This window comes from Kogia breviceps, chromosome 2, assembly GCF_026419965.1.
Source record: "Kogia breviceps isolate mKogBre1 chromosome 2, mKogBre1 haplotype 1, whole genome shotgun sequence".
NCBI classification, from domain to species: Eukaryota; Metazoa; Chordata; class Mammalia; order Artiodactyla; family Physeteridae; genus Kogia; species Kogia breviceps.
In genome coordinates this window covers 64,303,995-64,331,069 of record NC_081311.1, presented here as the reverse complement: position 1 = coordinate 64,331,069, position 27,075 = coordinate 64,303,995, and the positions used below count along the sequence as shown (strand labels likewise).

The following is a 27,075-nucleotide window of genomic DNA, read 5'->3' as shown; positions in this document are numbered from 1 at the left end:
CCCTCACGGAATGGAAGGGCGGTATAAGTGATTTCTCAGTCCTCCACAGCTCCGGGAGGATAGCTCAGGAACTATCTGTGTACTTTACGAGGCAACGGATACAGTACCCTTTTTTTTTTTTTTTTGGGTCTCCTCATAGGTGGCAAAGCTTCTGAGTTCTCAAAACTCAGAAGCTGATGGAAAGAAAGAAAGTGGGGTAGAGCTCGAGAATGGTGGCAGAATGCCTCATTCCCGAATTGAGAGAGCACGTCTCTTGCGAGGCCTAAAGAATCAGGGCCTCGGGTAACAGCGCCCCTTCAACTCCTCGGCCTAGTAACCCACCCGCAGAGGTGACCTCCCGCACGAACCTTTTCTTTCCTCCTTTCTTCTTTCCCAGCTGCTCAAACTTCCACTAGAAGTGGAACTGGGTGTGGCAAAAAAGCCAGTCAGCGAACCGCCGGCCAGCGAACCGCCGGTCACGTGACAGACAAGAGGGCGCGGAGGAGCTGGGGAACCTACGTCCGCCCTGGCCCCACCCACTTGACGCCACTCAGTGACCCTCCCCACTCCCTCCGCCTTGGGGTGGAGCACGAGGCCCCGCCTCCAAACAGCCTCTCCTCTGAAGGCCAGGCTGACCAGTAGGGAGGGGCGAGAGGCCCGGAGGGGGCCCGTGCTGGACGAAGGGGAGGAAGGGAAGGGAGGGGTCACGTGCGGCGAGCGGCCCGAAGTCACGTGACGAAGACGCTGGGCGGAGGGATCCGGGGCTGGGAGTTCTCCTGAGGAAAGAGGAGTGAAGTGTGGGGCACGCGGCGGCGGCGATGACAATGGTGAGTGCGCGTCGGCCAGCGCGCTCGCTTGCAGCCCTCGCCCCGGAGCGCGCGGCTGGACGGCCAACGGCGGGCCAGATGTCGCGGGAGGGGCTGCGGGGAGCGGCTGGAGGGGGCAGGCGGGCAGGGCGGGGGGCCGGGTTAGGCCTGTTTGGCCGCCGCGGGGTCGGGGACTAGAGAGCTCCACCGCCCCTTCCTGGTCTCGGCGATGCAAGAGCACCTGCGGGTGGCGGCGCGGTCTCCTGGCCAAGTCAGAGCCTCTACCCGCGTTCCTCGATCGGCTGTGGGGGCCCTGGCTGGATACTCGGACCCCGCCTCTGCGGGGGCCCGCCGCCCTCTCCCCTTCCAAGGTAGCCATCCCCTCTGCTCCTCCCGGGCAGCCTCGCTTCCTTTCAGGTGGGGTGACCCAAGAGTCCCACAGTTCCGGACTCGGGGGGACTTGGTCACTCTCTTCCAGTGTTGATCAGGAGCTTGATAAACTCCGTGATTTTTTTTTTTTTTTTTAGCCTGCATACGGTTATATTCTGCGATTTCCTGACCCCAGTTCAGCCTTGATATTGACACTTACAGAATGGGAGAGAAAAAGAGAAGGACGTTGGAGGGGAGGACGTTTTTAATGCAAAAGGCAGTAGTTTCTTGCGCGCTGTTTTAAGCGTTGGGTCTCGTTTCCCTCACCAAGCCATTCTGGAAACTTAACGCTTTGGGATGTTGAAATGGCCTAGGGAGCAGAGGAGGGAGGGAAATCTAAGTACTCTCACCACAGTTAGTGGGAAGCACTAGCGTGGGCACGATAGCGTTTAGCTTTGTGTGTGTTGGCGATCTTCTCTAGATTTGATCTCATTTGGCTCATTTTATGGTAGTATTCATTTACTCGGTTCACTTAGCAAGCTTATGTTGAGCGCCTACTGTGTGCTCTCCTTAATAGTACCTGCTTTCCCAAAGCTCACCCGGTTCCGTAAAAACTGCGTGAGACTTTTGGCTTATAGACCAAGCTAGGTTTATTTTTTCTTTAAGTTACTTTGAATAAATACATTTTAAAGTCAGAAATCGAGTTGTTTTAATTTATAAAAGAAAGTGAGGACAGACATGTTCATTCTTAAACTTGGAACCTTTTTCTCTTTTTTTAAACAAATAATTACAATACTTAGGTGCTCCCAGGGGCCCTGAGCAAGACTGAAACAGCCCTTGCTCTCTTGTAGCTTGCAGTCCAGAGGTAGATAAACATTTATTTGTGTAATTATTTGTTTAACGTGGAAACAAGTATTACAGTTGTGATAAGAAGGAAGTATTGGGGGACCTTGCCTTGTCAGGGAGTTAAAGAAGCCTTCGTCAGTTGAATATAATTTGCAAAGAAAACTTAAAAGGCCCTCCTATCTTTTGCTTACATTTAAAATTATTACCTTTAATGAGCTTTTGAATTATGTTCAAGAGCAATTTTTATTTTCAAGTTACTCTTGAAACAAACACAATTGTAAAGCTTTATAACACTGAAATGGGCACAAGTGTAATAATATATGTATGAAAATTTGCTGTTTCATTGTTCGTGTATGCCCTAAGTGAATAAATTTTGAGAGCCTCTCCTCTGCCTCACCTTGAGTTGCATTTCTTTACAGCCACTGGATGTAGTGAAATTTCTTCAGTGAGGGCTAAAAAGTTTGTATTTTAACATATACACGTGTAATTTTGCTAGATGGTAATGCTCAGGGTTAGGTTTACAAATAATGTGAAAAATCTTAAATTAACCTAAATTCAGTGATATGTAGTTTAGGCTACGATTGGAAAACTGTGAGAACAATTACTCTAATATATAAGTAGTCATATATATTGCTCTCTAGTTATTTAAAGGCCACCTAAGAGTTTGAACTTGTATATTGTCTATTATTGCTGCTGAAAATCCCCTATTTTGAATGCTCACTTGAAGATATCTTTTCTAAAAGAACTTGGTAGTCTTTCTCATAAAAGATTCCAAAACCGCCTTCTGTAATTTCAGCAGAAGTATATGTTAGTATATCCTAACCCTCTTTACAGCTTTTATTCCTTTTCCTTCTTCTGGTCTACACCATTCTGACCATTTTTTCCCTCTTTATATATCAGAAGTATTATAATTTGATTGTGAATAATTTTAAGAAGATTTTAATTTTGTGACTTTTTGTTTGAAATACAGAAGATGCACATCTTGAAATAAAAACTTTATTTATTTATTTGACCACACCATGCGGCTGGTGGGATCTTAGTCCCCTGACCAGAGATTGAACCCACGCCCTCAGCAGTGACAGCAGAGTCTTAACCACTGGACCCCTAGGGAAATCCCTTTTTTTTTAGAAATAAAAACTCTAGAAGACTTTGGGTAGAGAATCTTTCTTTCAATTCCTTCTAGAAGGAAAACAAGACAAACTTTTTTTTTTAGATATTTTTCTCTGTCATCTACATGCACAATTTTCTGGAGGCTTTTACTAAGACTAGTTCATTTTTGGTGTGTCCTGGTGTAAAAAACTGGATGTTAACCCAGTGCTAAATTCTCATGGCCTCATTAACCGTGTTAAAGTGCTGTAGTTTATCATTCAACCTTTTGTTTTTCTGCATATGCTACACTAGGCTTTTTTATTACTTCTGATCTCTCCCAATCTTAGTGTTTTGATTGTGTTGAAAAGTAAGTCCATTTTTAATTTTTAGTTATGAAATACTTCATGCATACGGAAAATAATAGAGGATAATACATAGTTTTTACATATTTTTAATGCCTAAGACTTACATGTTTACATATAGTGTCAAAATAATACTTATTGTTTACAATTATTAATTGTTGTTAGTTAATTGTGAAGTTTTATGTGACTTTTAAGTCTGTTTTATACCATTTTAATTAGTGGCAATTTTTATTTTTGATTATTTGATCTTTTAATATCAACTTTCAAATCCCAGTTCAGCTGTATGTGGGAAAAGTTACCATAATATTTCCTTTCATTTGTGAAACAATTTTTATAGTTTTCAAATCTCGTTTTCCTGCAACCAGCTGTAGGAAGTATTTAGGGGGAATGAGAAAATTAAATTTTATTTTCCTGCTTCTATTTTATATCCCGAATTTTGGACTGTCATCTTCTACCCTTTCATAATTGCTCCTCCCACAGCAGCCCCCCCCTTTGCTGGCTCAGTGCTTAGAACATAGTTGATAAATAGTAACTGATTTTCAGCTGCTATACATTCTCATATTTGTAACTCTTAGGAGAATGTATACCATTTTGAGCAAGTTTTGAATTTAAAACTTGGGGTATGAAAGCTAACTAGGAAGGGACAGTGCACATGCCCTATCATGGATGTTTTTCATTCTAAGTTAGTTCAGAATAGTTTTCTAATTAAAATTGTTTGTCATTTATAATATTGCCAGGAAAGATTAAAACATCTTGCCAAAAGGAAAACTTGCTGGTTATGTCTTTTGAGTATGTCATAAGTACTAATCTGGCAATTCTTTGAGTTGATTTCATGAAATTATAATCCTTTTGTTAATAAAGGATTAATAAAAATAAAGAAGTGGGAATTCCCTGGCTGTCCAGTGGTTAGGACTCCGAGCTTTCACTGCTGAGGGCCTGAGTTCTATAACTAAGATCCCACAAGCTGCGTGGCACTGCCAAAAAACAAAGAAGCAACCTCAGAATTTAGGAAAACACTATCTCCTTTGATCATAGTATCACCCTATGACCCACATAGCCTTAGCAGGATTATTAGCTTGTTTGCCGTCCTCCTGAGGACAGAACTGAGCCTTAACGCAAGATCCTTGTTCTAGATTTTGCTACTGTACCAGTACTAACTTCCTGCGGGAGGGCTGGTCTTACCAAACATGCCTAGTTTTAGCTCACTTCTTTTGCGTATTCACAAAATTTACAGAAATTTAATTAATCTCCTCCATTAGAGCCAGTTTTATTCCAAGGGCTTACACAGTGTAACACATGCTGTTCAGACCTATATAGCAGTAGATTTTACCATAAGTAGTACATTGTAGTAACTCATGAGTAATTGGGATTGTATGAGTTTCATTATAGCAGTATAATGAAAGAACCTCATAGATGTATTACTAAAGGTTACCTTTCAAATCCAGATGTTAGGATTAATTTTTTAGCCATGCGGCATGCATGTGAAACTTCCCCAACCAGGGATTGAACTTGTGTCCCCTGTAGTGGAAGCGGGGAGTCTTAACCACTGGACCACTGGGGCAGTCCTTTTAGATCTTTGGTATATGTTAGTATTTGATTATTTATAGTGGTTACCTGTGGAAATGATTGAAATTATAGCGTGTTTAAATTTGTTTTCTTTTTTAATTTTATTGTGGTAGAAAACATATAACATAAATATACCCTCAGCAAAATTTTAAGCATACAGTACAGCATTAACTGTATGCATATTGTATGAAATTTTAGTTTTGATGTAGTATTTGATACAAGTTCTTATTTCCTTGTGAATTCATAGATTAACTGTAGGTTATAGGTAATTAAATTTGAATTTAAAAATGTAGTGACTAACAAAACATAATTATGAACATTTTCCTTTTATTTCAGAGTTTTCTTGGAGGATTTTTTGGTCCCATTTGTGAGATCGATGTTGTCCTTAATGATGGGGAAACCAGGAAAATGGCAGAAATGAAAACCGAGGATGGCAAAGTAGAAAAACACTATCTTTTCTATGATGGAGAATCTGTTTCAGGGAAGGTAAATATTTTGTTTGGAGAATTACCTAGTTGTAGAGTATTAGAATTAGTCATGAAAGTGGCTTGTGCTGTATCTAAATTTGAATGATTTTATTAGAGATGGAAAATTTTTTTCAGAGGGTCAGTTAAATCCTTGATTCAGTAGAACATTTATAGGAAAGATTCTTAAACTGGAAGGGTTACAGGGGCAGAGTCTAAATTAAACTGTGCAAAATTTTGTGTGTTTGTGACTATGTGCATCTGTTTAACTTCAGACAGTTTCTACAGTGGGGCTGTGATCCACTCAAAGTTTGTTTCTCCTTTAACATAAAGTCGAGTTGTGGAGATTGGGGATAATTCTCTAGTATACCTTTCTAAAAGTTTTTTTCTCATTCTTTACAGCTTATCTGTCTGTACTACTGTCATTGTGTCTGTTGATCTCATTTCTTGATACTCTGTAGAGGACTTAAGTACATTTGGAATGTGTCCATGCATAGTCAGATACATTTATGATACCTTCTGTGGTTTAACTTTTTCCTCCTTTTCCTTACCAAGTGATGTATAAGATTATTCTTATACCTTATGGAACATGATTAGTACTCAATAGTTTGTGATACTTAAGAATGGTAATATCCTAGATAAAATCAAGTCATAAAACATTTGAAATAATTTTTCTAAATATAAAATATTAAGAGTTCTCTCCCCTGCTTGTTAAGGTGATACATACACATGGTAGATAGTTTGGGAAATAAAATAATTATCTGTATTCCCATCATATGGAAATAATTCACTGTTAAAATTTGAATGTGTTTCCTCCTAGTCTCTCTGCATTAGTTAATGTATGTATAATATATTAAGCTTACCTTTTCCCTATTATTGGATATTTAAGTAGTTTCTACTGTATTTTTCAGACTGCTTGTAGTATATCACCATATCTTAAGTAATACAGACATGTTTTTAGTAACAAAACTTTAGTACATAAGTTTTTCTCCAGATTTCTGTAGGATAAGATTACTTCCTTAGAATGAATTCCTGGAAGTGAGTTGCTGGACCAGAAGACATGAATATTTGAAGGGTATCAATACATATTAACCTGGAGAATTTGCATTAAATCACATGTTCACTTAATGCCTTGTTTCAGAGTAGTACTGAATATAGTCACTTTTTAATCTTTGCTATTTCTATAGGCAAAAATGATATTATTCTTTGACAGCATTTCTTTGGTTACTAGATAGGTTGAACTTAGGTTTATTAGCTATTTTACTGCATCGTCTGTTCTGGTCCTTTGCCAGTTTACTTACTGATGTCTTAGTGTTATATCTGAAATAAATGTTTTGCTTTTCTACTTTACTCTCCCTTTAAAATGATGGGAGAAAGAGAAGAGGCCTGAAAGAGAACAGACAAAATCATTAAAAGGATGGAACATGTCAAACGAGTAAAGGAAATAGTGTTGGTTCTGTAAGAAACTGCCAAACTATTTTCCAAAGTAGCACTACCATTTTCAGCAATGAATGAGAGTTCCTGTTGTACCACATTCTAGCTAGCATTTGATAATGTCAGTGTTCTAGATTTTGCCCATTCTAGTTTTGTAGTGGTTTCTCAGTGTTTTAATTTGCAGTTCCGTAATAATATGATGTTGAACATCTTTTCATATGTTTATCTTCAAATATATATCTTTTTTGGTGAGGTGCTTGTTCAAATCTTTTGCCTAATTTTCATTCGGGTTGTTTGTTTTCTTCTTATTGAGTTTTAAAAGTTGGAAACAACCCTTTTTGGAAAACAGCCCTTTCTCAGATGTGGCTTCTGCAAATATTTTCTCCCAGTTTATGGCTTGTCGTCTTATCTTCTCATTTTCTTGCTACGAGTGTAAATTTCCATTTCCCTGACATCTAATGAGGTTGAATGACTGTTCATATACTTATTGGCTATTTGATGTCCTTTGTGAAATGCCTATTCAGGCTTTGGGTTTTGGTGGGGGGTTTTTTTGGCTCATTTTTATACTTAGTTTTTTTCTTATTGATGTGTAGGATTTTTTTTTGTTGTTATGTTCTTGTTATGTGCTTCTCAATATAGAGTCCTTGGCATATGTATTATAAATATCTTTCTGGCTGGATTTTTCACTATTTTAATGGTGTCTTTGGATGAACAGAAGTTCTTAATTTTAATACTCTACAAATGTTAGTGCTTTTTGTATCCTGTTTAAGACATCTTTGCCTACCATATGGGCATGAAGATGTTCTCCTATTTTTCCTATAATTTAAAACAATTTTACATTTCACATTTAGATCTTCAGTTTGATCAATTGATTTTGTCTTTGTGATATAGGAGTCAAGGCTACTTGTTTGTTTGGTTTTTTTCCCCACATGGATATCTTATTAACCCAGGACATTTATTGAAAAAGCCATCCTTTCCCCCACTACACTGCAGCATCACCTTTGTCATCAGCCAGAGGTTGTATGAGTCTGTTTCAACATCTCTGTTCTGTTCCATTGGTTTATTTGTGACATATATTTTCATTTCTTTTTTTTTAAATTTCTGTTTTAAAAAATAGCTTTATTGAGTTGTAATTCACACACCATAAAATTCACCCTACTAAAGTGTACAGTTCAGAGGTTTTTACTCTATTTGCAGAGTTGTGCAACTGTCACCACTATCTAATTCCATAATGTTTTCATCACCCCAGAAGAAACACCATACCATTAGCAGTAACTCCCTTGGTGCCATAAACTGAATGTTTGTGTCCTTATAAGATTCATGTGTTGAAACCTAATCCCCAGTATGATGTATTGGGGGGTGGGGCGGGGGGGGGAGATGATTAGGTCATGAGGGCAGAGCCCTCATGAATGGGATTAGTGTCCTCAGAGAAGTCTCGTGTGCACCTTCTGACATGTGAGGACATAGTGAAAAGACAGCTGTCTGTGAACCAGAAAGCAAGCTCTCCCCGGACACCAAATCTCCTGGCGCTTTGATCTTGAACTTCACAGCCTCCAGAAGTGTAAGCAATAAATTTATGTTGTTTTTAAGCCTAGTCTATGGTATTTTGTCATAGCAGCCCGAATGGACTAAGACACCTAGCATCCACTAATCTATAAATGTGCTTTCTTTCTCTATGGATTTGCCTATTCTGGACATTTCATATAAATGGAATCATAAAATATGTGTCCTTTTGTGTTTGGCTTCTTTTACTCAGCATGATGTCTTCAAGGTTTATTCCTTTTAAAAAAATTTTTGGTAAAAAATATATATAATAATATTTGCCATTTTAACCATTTTTATGTGTATAATTCAGTAGCATTAATCACATTCACATGTTGTGCAATCATCACTATTTTTTTAAAAAATAAATTTATTTTATTTATTTATTTTTGGCTGCACTGGGTCTTCATTGCTGTGCTCGGGCTTTCTCTAGTTGCGGAGAGCAGGGTGCGGTGCATGGCCTTCTCATTGCAGCGGCTTCTCTTGTGGCAGAGCGCGGGCTCTAGGGCGCATGGGCTTCAGTAGTTGTAGCATGTGGGCTCGGTAGTTGTGGCTCCTGGACTCTAGAGCGCAGGCTCAGTAGTTGTGGCACACAGGCTTAGTTGCTCTGCGGCATGTGGGATCTTCCTGGACCAGGGCTTGAACCTGTGTCCCCTGCATTGGCAGGCAGATTCTCAACCACTGTGCCACCAGGGAAGCCCCCATCACCACTATTTAAAAAATTTTTTCATCACCCCAAACAGAAACTGTGTACCCATCAAGCAATAACTACTCTTTTCCCTTTTCTCCCAGTCCATGGATACCTCTAGCCAACTTTAAAAAAAAATAAGTTTATTTATTTATTTATATTTGGCTGCGTTGGGTCTTCATTGCTGCTCGCAGGCTTTCTGTAGTTGCGGTGAGGGGGGGGCTACTCTTTGTTGTGGTGCGTGGGCTTATTGTGGTGGCTTCTCTTGTGGTGCACGGGCTCTAGGTACATGGGCTTCAGTAGTTGTGGCATGCGGGCTCAGTAGTTGTGGCTCATGGGCTCTAGAGTGCAGGCTCAGTAGTTGTGGCACACGGGGTTGCTGCGCAGCATGTGGGATCTTCCTGGACCAGGGCTCAAACTCATGTCTCCTGCATTGGCAGGCGGTTTCTTAACCACTGCTCCACCAGGGAAGTAAGTCCCTCTAGTCTACTTTGTTTCCTATAAATTTGCCTGTTCTGGGCCTGTTCTAAGTGGTCAGATAAGATTTGTCTTTTTGGGTCTGCCTCATTTCATGTAGCATAATGTTTTCAAGGTTCATTCACGTTGTAGCATGTATCAAAACACCATTCTTTTCTATAGCGGAATAATATTTCAGTATATATCTGTAGTATATGGATGTACCACATTTCTTCATCCATTCATCAGTTGAGGACATTTCAGTTGAGGATATTTGGGTTTCTGTTTGTTGACTGTTATGAATATTGCTGTACATTTGTGTGTTAAGTTTTTGTGCGACTGTGTGTTTTCATTTCTCTGGGGTGTATACTTAGGAATGGAATTGCTGGGTCATACGTTAACTCTATATTTAACTTTCAAGGGAACTGCCAGGGTTTTCCAGTGCAGCTGCACCATTTTATATTCTCCCCAGCAATGTATGAGGGTTCCAGTTTCTTCACATTCTTGGCAATACTTATTATTGTCTGTATTTTTTATTGCCATCTTAATGGGTAAGAAGTGGTCATAATGGTTTTGATTTGCATTTCCCCTAATGATGAATAATATTGGGCATCTTTTCATGTGCTTATTGCTGTTTGTATAACTTCTTTGGAGAAAAGTCTGTACATATCCTTTGACCATTTTTAATTGGGTTATTTGTCTTTTGATTGTTGAGTTGTAAGAGTTCTTTATATACTCTAGATACGAGTCTTTTGTCCATTATGTTTTGCAAATATTTTCTCTATTTCTGTGAGTTGTCTTTTCACTTTCTTGGTGGTGTCTTGAAGTACTAAAATTTTCTGTTTGATGATGTCCAGTTTATCTTTTTTAAAATTTCATTTCTCATGCTTTTGGTGTCATCTGAGAAACAGTTGCCTATCCAAGATAATGAAGATTTACACCTATGTTTTCTTCTAAGAGTTTTATAACTGTAGCTCTTACATTTAGGTCTTTTATCCATTTTGAGTTAATATTTATATATGGTGCCAGGTAGGGATCCAATTTCATTTTTTTGTATGTTGAGATTGAGTTGTTCCAGCACTATTTGTTAAAAAGAATATTCTTTCCCCATTGAATTGTCTTGGGACTCCTGAAGCATATACTTTTTAAAGTTAAATTTAATTGCCATCTGTCAAAAAAAGCTACAGAGAAGGAAACAAAATTACCCATAAGCATACATTCCAGAAGTAACTCCTGTTAAGAGTTTTTTCTGTAGTTTAAAATATATAATTGGCATTATACTTGTATACAGTTTGACCATGCTTCCTTCATGTGACATACCATGCACATCTTCCCACATCATTAAATATTCTTTGACCTTATTATTTTTATGCTTTAATTATACTCCATCTTATGATATACTACAATTTGCTTAATTATTTACTTGTTTTTCTGAGACATTAATTTGGAAGGCAAGTAACTAACTCATCCTGGTCACAAATATGGAAGATATAGAAGCATGAATATTTTAATTATGTAGTTTACAAACAGAAATAACTGAACTTCGGTTTTTATTGGTCCTTAATTTCTGTTGTCTTTTGAAAACACTATTTGGAAGAAAAGCTTTTAAGAGTCATGCTACCAATTTTTTATAGTAAAGAATAAACCTGGAAGTATGCTTTTTGGTATGTTAGCTAATCCTTAAATGTTTCAAATTTTGTTTTTAATATGTATGTACTTTATAGATATTTTGTCAAATTAAAATGTATAAAATTAAGGTTTTCATTTGGCACATATGAATTTAGGGATTTTAGATTATATATTTAATTTGAAAAGTACGTAAGATAATCATACTCAAAATTTAAATCTTTAGACATTCTGTTTTTAGGATGAGTAGCAGACTCAGGGCAATAAGCATTGCTTTTAAGGTCAGGAATTATAACAATATATTGTTGTTTACAAAAGGCTGAAAGTGATCTTTAAGATCAGTTCTTAGAATTAGTAATAACCTTACATTAAAATGCTGTTGTAGAATTTTTTAACTATTTGACCTGAAAACATATTTGAATAGTTGAAAGTTTTCCCTTTTATTGAGTCTTTATAGTTCTCCAGCTGTAAAGAAGGATTCCTTACTAACAAAGAAGATGCTTTAAGTGTATGTATAAGTAATAGGTTCATTACTGATTGTATATGAGTAGGTTTTTTTTTTTTTTTTTTTTTTTTTTTTTTTTTTTTTTTTTTTTTTTTTTGCGGTATGCGGGCCTCTCACTGTTGTGGCCTCTCCCGTTGCGGAGCACAGGCTCCGGATGCACAGGCCCAGCGGCCATGGCTCACGGGCTTAGTTGCTCCGCGGCATGTGGGATCTTCCCGGACCAGGGCACGAACCCGTGTCTCCTGCATCGGCAGGCGGATTCTCAACCACTGCGCCACCAGGGAAGCCCTATGAGTAGGTTTTACCTTCTCTGGCGCTATAAGGTCTAGGTAGGATCTAGGTATGTGGTGTCTCAGACTTCAGAAATGAATACCTGAAATATTATATATTGTATTCATCTGGAAGCAGTCTGCGAGTAGGCCCACAAAGGATTGTTAACATCTCTTACGATTTCATGTTTTGGCAGGTAAACATAGCCTTTAAGCAATCTGGAAAGAGGCTAGAGCACCAAGGAATTAGAATTGAATTTGTAGGTCAAATTGGTGAGTTTTAAAATAGTATTACTTTTTTTTTCTTTGATAACTGAGTTTGAAGAGAGTTTGATTTGGCACTTAGCTTTATGGAAAGAAGGAATTGATTTTGTGTAATAAAAGAGGATTTATTTTATAAACATTAAATCATGTTTCTTTTAATTGTATTAAATATTTGACTAATCCTGCCTTTATTTGTGATTAAACTTAATTACTAAAAGTGAAAGGAGTTATGTAAGCTACCAGCCTTGAAAAATAATTCAAGTAAATTAGTTTACTCACTGAAATTTCCATCTGCTTACATTTTTCACCAGCTTTATTCACAATTAGCAGTGTTACCTTCATCCTTCACTTTCTAATTACCCATGCCATTTGTCTTCCTAACTTAGTGTGTACCTGTAGCCAGACTCACTTGTCAATAGAAAATTCCATGTGAAAAGGAAAAGTGTAATTTCTTTTTGACTTAGATCAACTGTGTATGTTTCCATATGTGTATTTCAGAGACATTCTTGATTTAGTAGGAGTTAATCTGTATAAATCTTTTGGTACTGCAGATTCGGAAAAGAGAAAAGAAAATAGGTCCTAGCTTTCTAAGTTTTACTGTACATTTTTTTTTTTTTTTTGCGGTATGTGGGCCTCTCACTGCTGTGGCCTCTCCCGTTGCGGAGCACAGGCTCCGGACGCGCAGGCCCAGCGGCCATGGCTCACGGGCTTAGTTGCTCCGCGGCATGTGGGATCTTCCCGGACCAGGGCACGAACCCGTGTCTCCTGCATCGGCAGGCGGACTCTCAACCACTGCGCCACCAGGGAAGCCCTACTGTACATTTTTAAAGTATCAAAATTGGAATGGGTGGATATTTATTTACATGTCTATTTTGGATGAGATTATATTTAAGGGGAAAATTATAGTAATTAACTGATAGTTGATTTTAGTCTTTTGCATATCATAGTTTTATCAAGGTAATATATTTGCCTAACTAAAGCAAAACAACAGGACAATACATTTTTTGCCTAGAAGGGAGGAAGTTCAAATAATTGCTAGAAATATGTCTGTTAAAACATCTTCATACTGGGCAAACCCTAACTGCATTAAAGGAATGAATTCATTTTTTTATAATAGAAATTTTCATTTTGCTATGCTGCTTGAATTTTTTTGTGCCTAAGTGGAGCATAATAGTGAGAAAGATAATGGAATTCAGATCATAGCTCTAGTATTTAAAGTGGAGACAAATCCAACTAATTCTTTTTGTAAAAATTATTTGCTTTGGAAGTAGAAGTTTGGGTTTTAATGAGATGGGTATTAAATATAATTGGTCTTTTTGCTTTTTAAAATTTCTTAGAACTTTTCAATGACAAGAGTAATACTCACGAATTTGTAAACCTAGTGAAAGAACTAGCCTTACCTGGAGAACTGACTCAGAGCAGAAGTTATGATTTTGAATTTATGCAAGTTGAAAAGCCATATGAATCTTACATCGGTGCCAATGTCCGTTTAAGGTATGAACGTGTATCAGAAACTGTAGACAGAATCAAAACCAGAAAGTAATGACTACTATTGAATGTCTTATTAGAACTTCTAATTATAATTTTGGACTGGAAGACTTAAGATTTTTAAAATTCTGTCAAATATTTTGTTTTTGTCTGGCTAATGCTCATCTGATGTAGTAAGAGCCTTCTGTAGTTTTAGAGAATCCTATTATGAGAAGTTTTAGTCATATTCTTCCCTGTATGAATCATTCTTAGGTACTTCATTTGTCCTGTAAATGAATTACTCTCTAAATCCATTAGTTTCCCAGTGCATCTCATTTAGTGTATGGTTAAGAAGTGATCTAGAAAAAAAGAAAAAATAAACAAAAAGCAGTGATCTAGAGAGATGTCCTCAAGTAGGCTTGATGATGGTACTTCAAATTGATCTAAAAAGTATGTACACTATTCTTAAAATTGAACTTTGTATATTTTCCATGGTGGGGGCATTTATTTAAAAATTAAAACTTCTTCGTGAAGTAAATGGAGTAAATTGATCCCTAAGGAGTTCCAGCAAGGAGAAAATAGAGTTGCAGTTATTGTTTGCTTATTTAAAACACTGAGATATATCACAGATTTAACTTGTCCTCTCCATTAATTTTGTAGATATTTCCTTAAAGTGACGATAGTAAGAAGACTGACAGACTTGGTAAAAGAATATGATCTTATTGTTCACCAGCTTGCTACCTATCCTGATGTCAACAATTCTATTAAGATGGAAGTGGGCATTGAAGATTGTCTACACATAGAATTTGAATATAATAAATCAAAGTAAGTACCTTTCACAAACAGATAACATAAATGTTCAGGGAAAATTAATAAATAAACCTTTTATGTCTTTGTAAATTGGTCAAGGTAAGGATAGAATCAACATTAATCTTATGTTTACAGACCAACGGAATCTCTGAGCTGAAAGAAACTTTAGGAATTTGGTGTTGTTTCTGACTCACTGCAGATGTCTTTCTTATTCTATTCCTGGTAATTGGCCATTTTTTATAGAGGATCTCACCATCTCAGAAGGCACCTAATCCTATATGTCTCAAAAAATTTATCTTCTTGTCTTGAGATCATTTTAGCTGGTCATCTCTTTAAAAATAAGCAAAAATCCTCTTTTTCTGACTACATGAGCAATACATTTTTATTATTAAAAAAATTGACAATGTAGAAAAGTCAAAGGAAGTAAAAATACCACATATTTTCACCATTACTACTTAACCACTATTAAATCCTCTTGTATATCTTTCCATGGGAGGGGGTATATATGTTTATATATGTTGTGCATTTTCAGAAATGGGCTCTTATTTTGTTTATTAATGCCTTTTAAAGCTTTATTATGGAAAATTTCAAACATATACTAAAGTATATATCTAAAAATATTAATAATTTCTTAACCTCATCACATATCTAGTTATTGTTCACTTTTCCCTAATTTACTCATAAGTGTTTTTCCCCCAAATAGTTTGTTCGAATCAGTATCCAAACAAGACTTGCTCAAATCCAGTGGATCCAAACACATTACGTTTGGTTTTTTTATTCTTAAATCTCTTTTAATTTATAGGTTTTCTCTTTTATTTATTTTTCATTAAAGTTTGTTGAAGAAATGGATGTACATTCTTTTATCCCCTTCCTGTGCACTCTTCTGTTACATGATTTTTATTACTTGTCGTGTCCCAGTTTATATCACTGAAATTGTGATACACACGCGTTCAGGGTCTTAAATTATATTGTTGATAAAATTATTAGATAGTTTAGGACCTAAAACTTGTCACTGGAAGCCTCCCTTCAGACTAACATAATTGTAGTAATCAACTCTTGTGATATTATTTTGAGATCCAAACCTGGGAGAAGTTTAAAAAAAAAAAAAAAGCCCTCTGGGAATTACAGGAATTCCTAGGTTTGCTACCATATTATTTCAAGGTCCCTGGGAAAAGTCTTTGATTAGTAGGTATTACAGCAACAAACTCAATTTATGGAGTCTCTTTTTGTGGCCAGGTGATTTGTTAGCTGCACTATTCTAACACTTGGAGTAATACTGACACTAAACCCATGTGTAGAGTTTTTAATGTTCAAAACATCTTCATACACCAAATAAAAATTTTCAGGCATAAAAATCTTAATTTACTATGCTTAAGTTCTTTGGAAACTAAGTTAACCTCTACGTAGGGACCAACAATTAATCAGGCTAATTCTTCCCTCTGAGTTGTATCGATGGTCAAGTAAAGTTTGCTTCCTTATTTTTATAGTAAAATGATGAGTACTTTTTTGAAAAAAGAACATTAAACACATGAATAGTCAGAATGGTATTCTTAAATAGTAATTATCCTACAGATATCTAATAAAGCCTTTCAGGACATATTTCACTCTTTTTGTTTGTTTTGTAAACTGATATTTAGTAAGTGACAAATACTCTTTCCCCAAAGGTATCATTTAAAGGATGTGATTGTTGGAAAAATTTACTTCTTATTAGTAAGAATAAAAATCCAACATATGGAGTTACAACTGATTAAAAAAGAGATCACTGGAATTGGTAAGTTGAAGAGTATTTGAACTGAAATTCATTTTAGTTGAAATTTTGAAATCTTAAAATATTGTTTAAACTTAAAATAAATATCCACCTTGGCGACTAACTATGATACTTAATATTGTTGGCAGTGAGTTACTCATTTATGTTTTTTAAAAAATTAATTTTTGAATAGATAATAAATTCACATGGTTCAAAAACAAAGTGTGAACGATTATACAGTAAAAAGTGTCCTATTTATGTTCTCCAGCTACTCATAGGTGATATGTTTGTAAGTTTTAAAATCCTTTAAGTATTTATCCATATACGTGCAAGTGCCTCTATATTACACCCCCCCCCTTTTTTTTTAGTTAAGTGGTTATATACAATACATACTTTAGAGTTCTTTATATATCAATGTGTGGAACACTTCCTCATCTTTCTTACAGTGTTCCATTCAGTGGGTGTACTAGCTATTGGTGTACATAACAGGTTGTTTCTAGTCTTTTGCTATTATAAACAATGCTTTAGTTAATAATATTTCACATATGTGTTGGTTTGTGTGCAAGATAAAATCTTAGAAGTGGAATTGCTGTTTCCAAGGGTATATTCATTTGTAATTTTGATTCATATTATCAGTTTGGCCTCTTTATGGACTGTACCAGTTTGCATTACTACCAGCAATGAATGTAGGAGGGTGCCTCTTTCTCCTTGTATTCTTTTTTTTTTTTTTTTTTTTTTTAAGGTACGCGGGACTCTCACTGTTGTGGCCTCTCCCGTTGCGGAGCACAGGCTCCAGACGCGCAGGCTCAGCGGCCATGGCTCACAGGCCCAGCTGCTCTGCAGCATGTGGGGTCTTCCCGGACCGGGGCACAAACTCGTGTCCCCTGCATCAGCAGGCGGACTCTCAACCATTGCGCCACCGGGGAAGCCCCATAACTGCTTTTCAATTTTAATTATTATTATTTTTTTTTACCATGCCATGTGGCTTGTGGGATCTTAGTTCTCTGACTACGGATCAAACCTGTGCCTCCTGCAGCAGAAGTGCAAAGTCCTAACCACTGGACCGTCGGGGAATTTCCTGAGTTTAATTAATATTTAGATTTAGTTTGTTCCCTTTAACTTTGCTGGTTTTCTGCTAAAAAGAGTTTTAGGCAACACTTTTTAAGAATTTATAATTGGTAGTCATGATTTTAAATATTTGTAATTTCTTAATCTCCATTTTTCACCTGGTAATAAAAGTTAAAGTGATTAGGGACTTCCCTGGTGGCGCAGTGGTTAAGTATCCGCCTGCCAATGCTCAAACGTGGGTTTGAGCCCTGGTCCTGGAAGATTCCACATGCCGCAGAGCAACTAAGCCCGTGCGTCACAACTAATAAGCCTGCGTGCCACAACTACTGAAGCCTGCGTGCCTAGAGCCCACACTCTGCAACAAGAGAAGCCACAGCAATGAGAAGCCCGGGCACCTCAATGAAGAGTAGCCCCCGCTCGCCGCAATTAGAGAAGGCCTGTGTGCAGCAACAAAGAGCCAAAGCAGCCAAAAATAAAATTAATTAATTAATTATTTTTAAAAAACACCAAAACTGTCTCTGGTTTAGAGAGTAAAAAGACAAGCCACAGACTGGGAAAAAGTATTTTTAGAAAAAGTTAAAGTGATTTAAAGATATTAAAACCAAACCTCAGGTTCCCATTTGTTGTTTAAAAAGAAATTGTTTATTTAAACATTTTTTTCTAGTTATAAAAATGATATTCGGTTCTGGAAAATTTTTAATAAAAAATAATTTGTACTCATAATCCAGAACAGACCTTAGCCTTTGCATATTATATATTTTACAACATTGGGATCATTACTATATGTTTTAGTGTACCTTTTAAACTTATATCATTGACTGTTTAAAAGAACTGTATGTCAGGTATTCACTTTGATGTTATGTCTGTATTAAAGTTAACAAGAGAAAACATTTTGGGTGTTGCAGAGAAAACTAGCATGTTGGTGCACTGCTATGCACTGCTAGTTTCTATTTTAGCAGATATTAGAAATGATAGAAGGAAGTCTGTGAAGATTATTTCTGAACTGTATACAGTTGACCCTTGAATAACATGAGGTTTGAACTGCATGGGTCCACTTATAGCGGATTTTTTTCAGTAGTAAATATTACACTACTACATGATCTATCTACAGTTGGTTGAATCCACAGATAGGGAGGAACCGTGGATAGGGAGGAGTAGAGGATACAGAGAACGGACTATAAATTATACACAGGTTTTCCTGTGTGTACAGTCAAGCGCCCCAGCCCCTGCAGTTTTTCAAGAGTCTACTGAATTACCTTTGGGAGGAAGGGAGTGAGACCTTCAGTAGGGTGGTAAGTAAGTGTAGATCAAGAAATAGAAAAGAATGATCAACATTTTCACAAAAGGGGAAAGTAAATTAGTACTAAAACAATGTAGTCAGAAAATAGGAAGAAGGTATGACATTTCTTTTTCCTTAGATTCCATATATATGTGTTAGCGTACGGTATTTGTCTTTCTCTTTCTGACTTACTTCACTCTGTATGACAGACTCTAGGTCCATCCACCTCACTACAAATAACTCAATTTCGTTTCTTTTTATGGCTGAGTAATATTCCATTGTATATATGTGCCACATCTTCTTTATCCATTCATCTGTTGATGGACACTTAGGTTGCTTCCATGTCCTGGCTATTGTAAGTAGAGCTGCAATGAACATTTTGGTACATTTTGGTACATTTTGACTCTTTTTGAATTATGGTTTTCTCAGGGTATATGCCCAGTGGTGGGATTGCTGGGTCGTATGGTAGTTCTATTTGTAGTTTTTTAAGGAACGTCATGAAGAGACTAGGGGTAGGATGGGAATAAAACACAGACCTACTAGAGCATGGACTTGAGGATATGGGGAGGGGGAAGGGTAAGCTGTGGCGAAGTGAGATAGTGGCATGGACATATATACACTACCAAACGTAGGGTGGATACCTAGTGGGAAGCAGCCGCATGGCACAGGGAGATCAGCTAGGTGGTTTGTGACCACTTAGAGGGGTGGAATAGGGAGGGAGACGCAAGAGGGAGGAGATATGGGAATATATGTATATGTATAACTGATTCACTTTGTTGTAAAGCAGAAACTAACACGCCATTGTAAAGCAATTATACTCCAATAAAGATGTTAAAAAAATAGGAAGAAGTTATAAGTCTGGAAATCATATTCTAGCAGTATTTAAATTAATATCATTTACATTATTACATTAGGACCCAGTACCACAACAGAAACAGAAACAATCGCTAAGTATGAAATAATGGATGGTGCACCAGTAAAAGGTAATATACTTTTCATTTACTTTTAAGTTACAGGTAGTGCAGATAGCAGTGTTCATGGCAGATTAGTTTGAACGTATTTATTCAGTGTGACTATATCTGTGAATTCTTAAAATGATTCTTAAAATGATTTTTAAGATCATCTTTGTATAAATGCTGAGAAGACTATAGTAGTACTTTCTAGTTTGAAATAAGCTTTAATTTTTTACTTAGTTTAAATTTAGAATTTAGAAGAGACATTTATGGATATCTCTTCCCTAGTTCTGAATTTATAATATTTTAATTGTCTTTTGTTACAGTAGTTTCTCTCTGTAAATCTTTTTTACTCACGCTGAACATAAGGTGCAGTATAATTGAGTATTCATTTCTGTGGGATTTTGGAGTTCTTATATAGCCCTCAAGAAAATAAGCAATGTTTAAAAAAAAAAAAAAAAAGAAAGAAAATAAGCAGTTCCATTACTAGATAATTTTCAGTGTCTAAGATAATGAAGCCAGTATTTATCATTTTAAATTTATGTCATTGGCTTTTTCTTACTCTGTTAGTAATTACTTCAAAGAGTAGTTACCATTTACTGAGTACCAACTATAGATGAGGCATTGTATTCTCAGGTGCTGGTCAGGTTCCCTACCACACTTTGAGTTAGGAGGTGGTAGCCCTTATTTTATACATGAAACTGAGATATAGAGGTTAAAAACTTGTTAAAGGTGATATACTGTAGGGGAGGCAGAACTTTCCCAATACCCATCTTAGGTTTTCAGCTGGAATTCTTTAGCAAAAAGATTAATAAGAGAAAAACAGTTGATTAATGCATGCAGTACACATCACCCAGGAGAAACCTCAACAAAAAAGTAACTCAAAGCTGTGACTTAGAATTTCAGCTTATGTAACATCTTCAAAAGAACAGTAAATTTGGAGAGAAATGACTGGGCAAAGGAGAGCAGTTTAGGCTTCCCAGGGCGGCAAACTACGGGCAGGTAAATATGTGGGAGAAAACCAACGGAGAAGGCTTGTTTGCAGATTGCTCTGGTGCCATCCCTGGGCTGAAAAGAGGCTGTCTCCAGTAAAAGGAGAATTTATATCCTGCCTTTAGGCAGAACAGGGGATTCTTTTCTGCTTTTGCTGCTGCTTAATTGCCTTCAGCTCAAAATAATCTGTATGTCAAAGAGGAATATTTTTCGGTGACATATTCTGGTTTCCTTCTATAGCTAATCATTGTACAGTTGGAGTTTTGAGTCCAGGGGTTTCAGACTCCAGGACTCTTATGTGTGTACTCTTGTGTTATGCAACATAACTTTGTAAAATTCCAGCAGCCATAAATTTTTATGTAAAGTGATGGGTTGTACATCTTTAAGGAAATAGATATACATAAGAAAAGTATTACATAAAAAGGATTCAAAGCAGAATATGCAAATAATTATTCTTAGAAAAAGAGAAGCCATGAGAATCTGAATAGCAATCTTTTTGGTAATGAAGGAATGTCATCATTCTGAACATGTTTGTTGCTTTGGGTGAATTAGTAATAAGTATTCAAGAATTTATACACATGATTAGAAATTATGGTACAGATGAAACGAATGGTTAAGTGACTTGGCTGGAGTTGGGATTCAAATCCAGGCATTTTGGCTCTAGAGCAGTGGTTCTCATCTAGGGGCAAGTTTGGTCCCCCCTCCCCAGGGGACATTTGTCAATGCCTGGAGACATTTTTGGTTATCATATTTGGGGACTGCTACTGGCATCTTGTGGGTAGAGGCCAGGAATGCTGCTGAACTTCATACAGTGCATAGGACCTTATCCACGACAAAGAATTATTGGGCCTAAAATGTCAATAGTGTCAAGGCTGAGAAACCCTTGTCTAAAGCTTTTGTTATGCTGCTGTCTTGTGAGGAACTGAAGCATTAATGTCTTCTCTATGATGCTTAGTTTTAGGTGTTATGTAACTATTGACATATTTAATCATCCTTTAGAATTAAATGGAAATTGCTTTTCTTTCAGGTGAATCAATTCCAATAAGACTGTTTTTAGCAGGCTATGACCCAACTCCAACAATGAGAGATGTGAACAAAAAATTTTCAGTAAGGTACTTTTTGAATCTAGTCCTTGTTGATGAGGAAGACAGGAGGTACTTCAAGCAGCAGGTATGGTGCCACCCAGATGTTATTTTGTTCTGTGGCAATTCTAAAAACACCTGGAAAGCAGCCACTTTTTCAAGCTTTATTGTACTGAGCAAGTGGGGGTTTTTAAGTAAGTGAAAACACTGACAGTATGATATAGAAGTAAACATGAATGGAACTATGTTGTAATTCATCTCTTCCCGGTCATTCTGCAGGACTCCAAAATGGGCTATAATTTGGCAGGGCTTTTTTTTTAAAATTTAATTTTGCGGCATGCGGCATCTTAGTTCAACTGCCAAGGATCAAACCCGCGGCCCCTGCAGTGGAAGTGAGGAGTCTTAACCACTGGACTGCCAGGGAGGTCCCTGGCAAGGCTTTTATTTTTCTCTTGAAACCTTTGTTTTTTATAAGAACAATACCTGCTATTTGTTTAAAAAAAAATCAGGCAATAAAGAACAGAATGAAGTAAAAGGTCAACAAAAATTCCACCACCATTGTGATTAGTTTTCTAGACAAATTTGTATATGTGCTTTTAGATCATTATTATGCATATTGTTCTTTAATATGTTTTTTCAGTAAATAGTGTCTTGAATAGCTTTCCTTTATCAACAAATAAAGATTTCCTTTATCACTTTTAATGACTGCATCAACTTGATGGATTTGGGGGTTTCCATTTTTCCATAATTAAACAATCCTCTTATAAATGTCTTTGAGATGACCCAAATCTAATACTTTTAAAAAAAATTTATGGCTGCGTTGGGTCTTCGTTGCTGTGTGCTGGCTTTCTCTAGTTGTGGCGAGCAGGGGCTACTCTTCGTTGCGGTGCGCGGGCTTCTCATTGCAGTGGCTTGTTGCAGAGCACGGGCTCTAGGCGTGTGGGCTCCAGTAGTTGCGGCTCACAGGCTCTAGAGCACAGGCTTAGTAGTTGTGGTGCACGGGCTTAGTTGCTCTGCGGCATGTGGGATCTTCCCAGACCAGGGATCGACCCCATGTCCTCTGCATTGGCAGGCGTATTCTTAACCACTGTGCCACCAGGGAAGTCCCTAATACTTTTAAAATATAAGACGTTTATCATAAAACTTGTTCTCATTTTAAAATCAATTAAAAGCCTTTGGTGAATTTTGAATAAAAGATTGTGATTAGAATGGTCTTCTGTATTCTGAATCAGATTAATAAATATTTGAATGTCAGTTGAGTGTTCAAAACTAAATAAGAAATTATTCTGGAAAAAAAAAGAAATTATTCTGTGTTGAGTACTGTGACAAATACAAAAGCTACCTTTTTAAACATGGTTTGTCCTCAAAGTCCTCACATTGCCGATATGTAGGAAGAGAGAGATTGTATAATTAACAGAAAACTTAAGTAATAGTTTGACAGTAATTCGGAAGAGAGAAAAGTTACTCTGCTAATGTTGCCATAATGCTATATAATTAAACATAGGTGATTTACAATTTCAAATTAGATTATATGAAATTTACAATTTCCAAATCAATTACATATTGTGGCCCTATTGAGTAAGTATATGCTTCCCACAGGCATTCATTTGGATGTTTAAATTCTGCTATGTTGGTTAAAAAACAAACAGCCTGCCATGACTTTGTGAAGCAAGTAATTTTAAGAATTTAGAAGAGAAGAGATCTCAGGATGTATTGGTTAGGGTAAGACTTAGATAGGCAGAGGAATAGGGATTTGAATATAAAGGGGAAGATGGAGGGAAAGTTTAATTTGAAGTGCGTTAGAGGCAGAGAGTAACCCAGTTTGGCTGGTGGGGTACTGGGGTCTAGGTAGGGAAGAGAGTGATGTTGATAAATTGGACAAAGGTTATGGAGGGCTTGAATGCCGGGTTGGAGATTTATCTTGGAGGAACTGAGAACTATTGAAGAGTCATCCAAGCAATGTTTTAGACTAATCTGGAAGTGATAGGAAGGATAGCTTAGAAGGGGGTATCAGGCAAGGGAGGGAGAACCATCTATCAGGAAACTATTTTAGTATCTAAGGTTGAAGTGACAAGGGCTTGAATTTGGATAAAGGCAGTGGAACAACAAACAAAACGTAGATTTTAGGAATTCTTTAAAGCAGTAATAGCTAGAACTTGGTGCCAGATTGGATTCTTGGTGGTGGCATGCATGGGTGTTGGTGGGGGGAGCAGAGCTGGCAGAAGGGGAGGCCCAAGATTAGAATTGGAAGAAAGTGAGTCAATAAGGAAAGAGGAGTGCTTTTGTAGGGAAGAAGTTAGTTTTGTTATGGTTAAAATTGAAGTGGCATTATTTCCATGGTGAAAATATAAGGAATAATATGAGGACATTAATTTGTTGTCTTGCATTTGTCTTCTAGGAGATAATTTTGTGGAGAAAAGCTCCTGAAAAACTGAGGAAACAGAGAACAAACTTTCACCAGCGATTTGAATCGCCAGAATCGCAGGCATCTGCTGAGCAGCCTGAAATGTGAACTGAATAGGAGAAAAAAAAGAAAAACACTCCTATATCTGTTGAGATTTAAGTTCAGCAGGTTAAAGATGGTTGCAGCTTGTAGGGCGGGGAAAAGGCCAAAACTCCATTTATGATAGTCTTCCTTTATCTTACAGTGCTGAGTTTATTTTATGACATAACTAAATGTTCTTCATGTATATACATTTAAAAAGTGCTTTCTTTGAAACACTGGAACTTTCTTAAACTGCCGTGTTGTTTTTTTTTAACCACACACTTTCATTTAATGAAAAGGACTCGGCTGTACATCAGCATAAACATTAAAGATTTTCATGTAAGTAGGTTGGTATTTGTAATTTTGCTTTCTTTCTGCATAATGTTGATTACAAATTCTTTTATTCTCCTTTTCATTCTAATGATTACCTTTTATTCTCTACATGCAAAAAATTAAACATTTTGTGTTCAAATAAAATTAGAAAAACCTGAGTGGCCCTTAATCGTGCAAATATTTAAAACATGACATCTCAATATTTTTGAAAACTACATTTTTGTTTTTTCCATACGTGTTTGAGAAATGCATACAAGTGTTTCGCTGTAGGTGCCTCTAAGTCTACCATTTCATGGCTTCCTGAATTTTGTTCTCTTTGAAGTCTTCTGTGGTGTGAATATTAATTTTTTTTCCGTAAGAGATTATGTGGCATGTCATTGCAACATATTTGGGGGGGGGGTACCATATTAAGTAACCATTTTGCTACTACTATCAGATAGGTACCACGGTATGTTTTCTGCAATGTGGAGTTGACTCTATATTGGCATTTTAGTTTGTTAAAACTATATAATTTTTCCATAAATACTTTGAAAAATATTTTTTTTGATTTAAGGAATCTTTTTAGCACATATATGCAAATATAATTTTCTTGCAAATATTCTCTTCCCTTTTCAGGGGAAAATTTGAGGATGGGGGACTCAGGAGAACTGGTGAAGTATGTAGTTACCCAGATCTGGACAATTTCATGTTTGTTAAATTGGGAACTTGACTAGTTCAAACTCAAATTTAAACTAAATCATCCACTCTGTTTAAATTTTTTTAATATTAAATTCAAGTATTGTTCAAAGCCTCTAAAAAAGAAGGTTGCAGTCATCTGTTTTTATGCTATGCGTGGGGTCTGATCGCAAATACACTAAATGTGGGGTGTAGGGACTAAAATGAAGCCTGTTGTGTGAAACTACTTTCACTTATGGTTCATTGGTTTTTGTACCAATATTTTTTTATACACTTCAGTGCAAGTCTTGTCAGTTAACCTTACTTTATGGGTAAGCTAAGTAACCCAAATTACATTTCTTTAAGCCTGTTTTACTACTATGGCACTTTGAAAAATGGTCAGTAACCAGCTTCTTAACTGGCAAAAGGGTCCAGGTACCATGTGCTGGAGCATCTATTTTAAATGTGGATATCTGTGAATGGTAATGTTTTCCTTCATGTAAGTGCCTGTTCAGAATTTCAAAATTTTAAAATGCCAAATATTTTCATGGTCACTTGCATGTAGTAATCTGGAAAATATTCAAAGAAAAATTGAAAAACAATTGTATTTAACCAGCCTCAAATTGTGCAACCATGATGTATAATAAAGAATTTGAAACAGATACTGAGCTTGCTATGTGAATGATTAAAATATTTATATTCTTAAATCTCTTCTCATTGTCATATTTATCTTTGGGGACAGGATTGCTCAGTAGTTTAGGAAGCTATAACTGATGATTAGAAGTTTTTAAAAATATTCAATTTCAATTTTAAATATATAATGCTTTTAATTAGGTGGCTTAAAACACTGTCATAAATAGGACGCTTATTCACTTTGCTTGAAACTTTGTTGGATAACCGATTTAAAAAATAAAAATTTGAACTTGTTAAATTGTAAAATGTTGGCCAGTTAATTAGAAATGAACTGAAAAAGAAATTTGTGTCTTTAATAAAGAGTACAATATCTAATCCAGTGGTTCTCAACCTTGGCCGCACATTCAAATAACGTTAGGAGTTTTAAAAAATAATCATGCCAGGTCCTATCCAGGCCAATAAAATCAGAATTTCAGGGGCCCGGACAGCAGCATTTAAAAACTACCCCAGACTGTGGCTTCCCTGGTGGCGCAGTAGTTAAGAATCCGCCTGCCAATGCAGGGGACACAGGTTCGAGCCCTGGTCTGAGAAGATCCCACATGCTGCAAAGCAACTAAGCCCACGTGCCACAACTACTGAAAACTGAATGCCTAGAGCCTGTGCTCGACAACAAGAGAAGCCACTGAAATGAGAAGCCCTGCACCGCAACAAGGAGTGGCCCCTGCTTCCTGCAACTAGAGAAGGCCTGTTGCACAGCAACGAAGATCCAAAGCAGCCAAAAATAATTAAATTTATTTTAAAAATAAAAACTACCCAGGATTGAGAACCACTGTTCAAACCATTTAATTAGTTATTTCTCTCACTGGTGAAGAGGGAAATAACTAATTTCATTGTTTTGAATTGTTGGGGAGGAAAAACTTCTCTACCCACTTTTGTGTTTGAGAGCCTACTAATTAAACTGACAGATTAGCAAAAGAAAAGACAGTTCTAATCGAGTTAGAGGAAGTTCACAAAAGTGTGACTTAAAGGGGTGGTTAGAATTTGGGGCTTATATATCATCTTGCTAGGGGAAAGGGGGTGAAGTACGCTTATAAATGACTTAGAGGAAGTTGTGGGGAGAAAGCACTAATGGGAAAGCAAATGATTTTTAGGAAAGATAAAACGATCCTTGGGAAAACAGATGGTAGATATATGATAGTTCTGTAACGAAATTCTGTTTAGGTGTCGATTTCTCGTTGTCTCTGGTGATGAGTTAATCTTCCCTGGTTGCTCCCTGTGAGGGGATTTATGGCAATGGAGTTCTTTT

The 27,075-nt window shown here is 36.8% G+C and overlaps 2 protein-coding genes across 2 annotated transcripts in view; one reads left to right on the top strand and one right to left on the bottom strand.

The window, feature by feature from the left end:
- Positions 1 to 27,075, bottom strand: part of TYSND1 (trypsin like peroxisomal matrix peptidase 1) — a 1,185,869-nt gene that overhangs the window by 369,564 nt on the left and 789,230 nt on the right. The gene's annotated exons all lie outside the window — the stretch shown is intronic.
- VPS26A (VPS26 retromer complex component A) lies at positions 559 to 25,796 on the top strand. The gene is made up of 9 exons (XM_059052700.2): positions 559 to 806; positions 5,354 to 5,503; positions 12,199 to 12,274; positions 13,603 to 13,759; positions 14,393 to 14,557; positions 16,207 to 16,313; positions 19,551 to 19,619; positions 21,610 to 21,752; positions 24,063 to 25,796. The coding sequence occupies exons 1-9, from the start codon at positions 798 to 800 to the stop codon at positions 24,174 to 24,176; spliced, it is 990 nt and encodes a 329-aa protein (XP_058908683.1). The 5' UTR covers positions 559 to 797; the 3' UTR covers positions 24,177 to 25,796.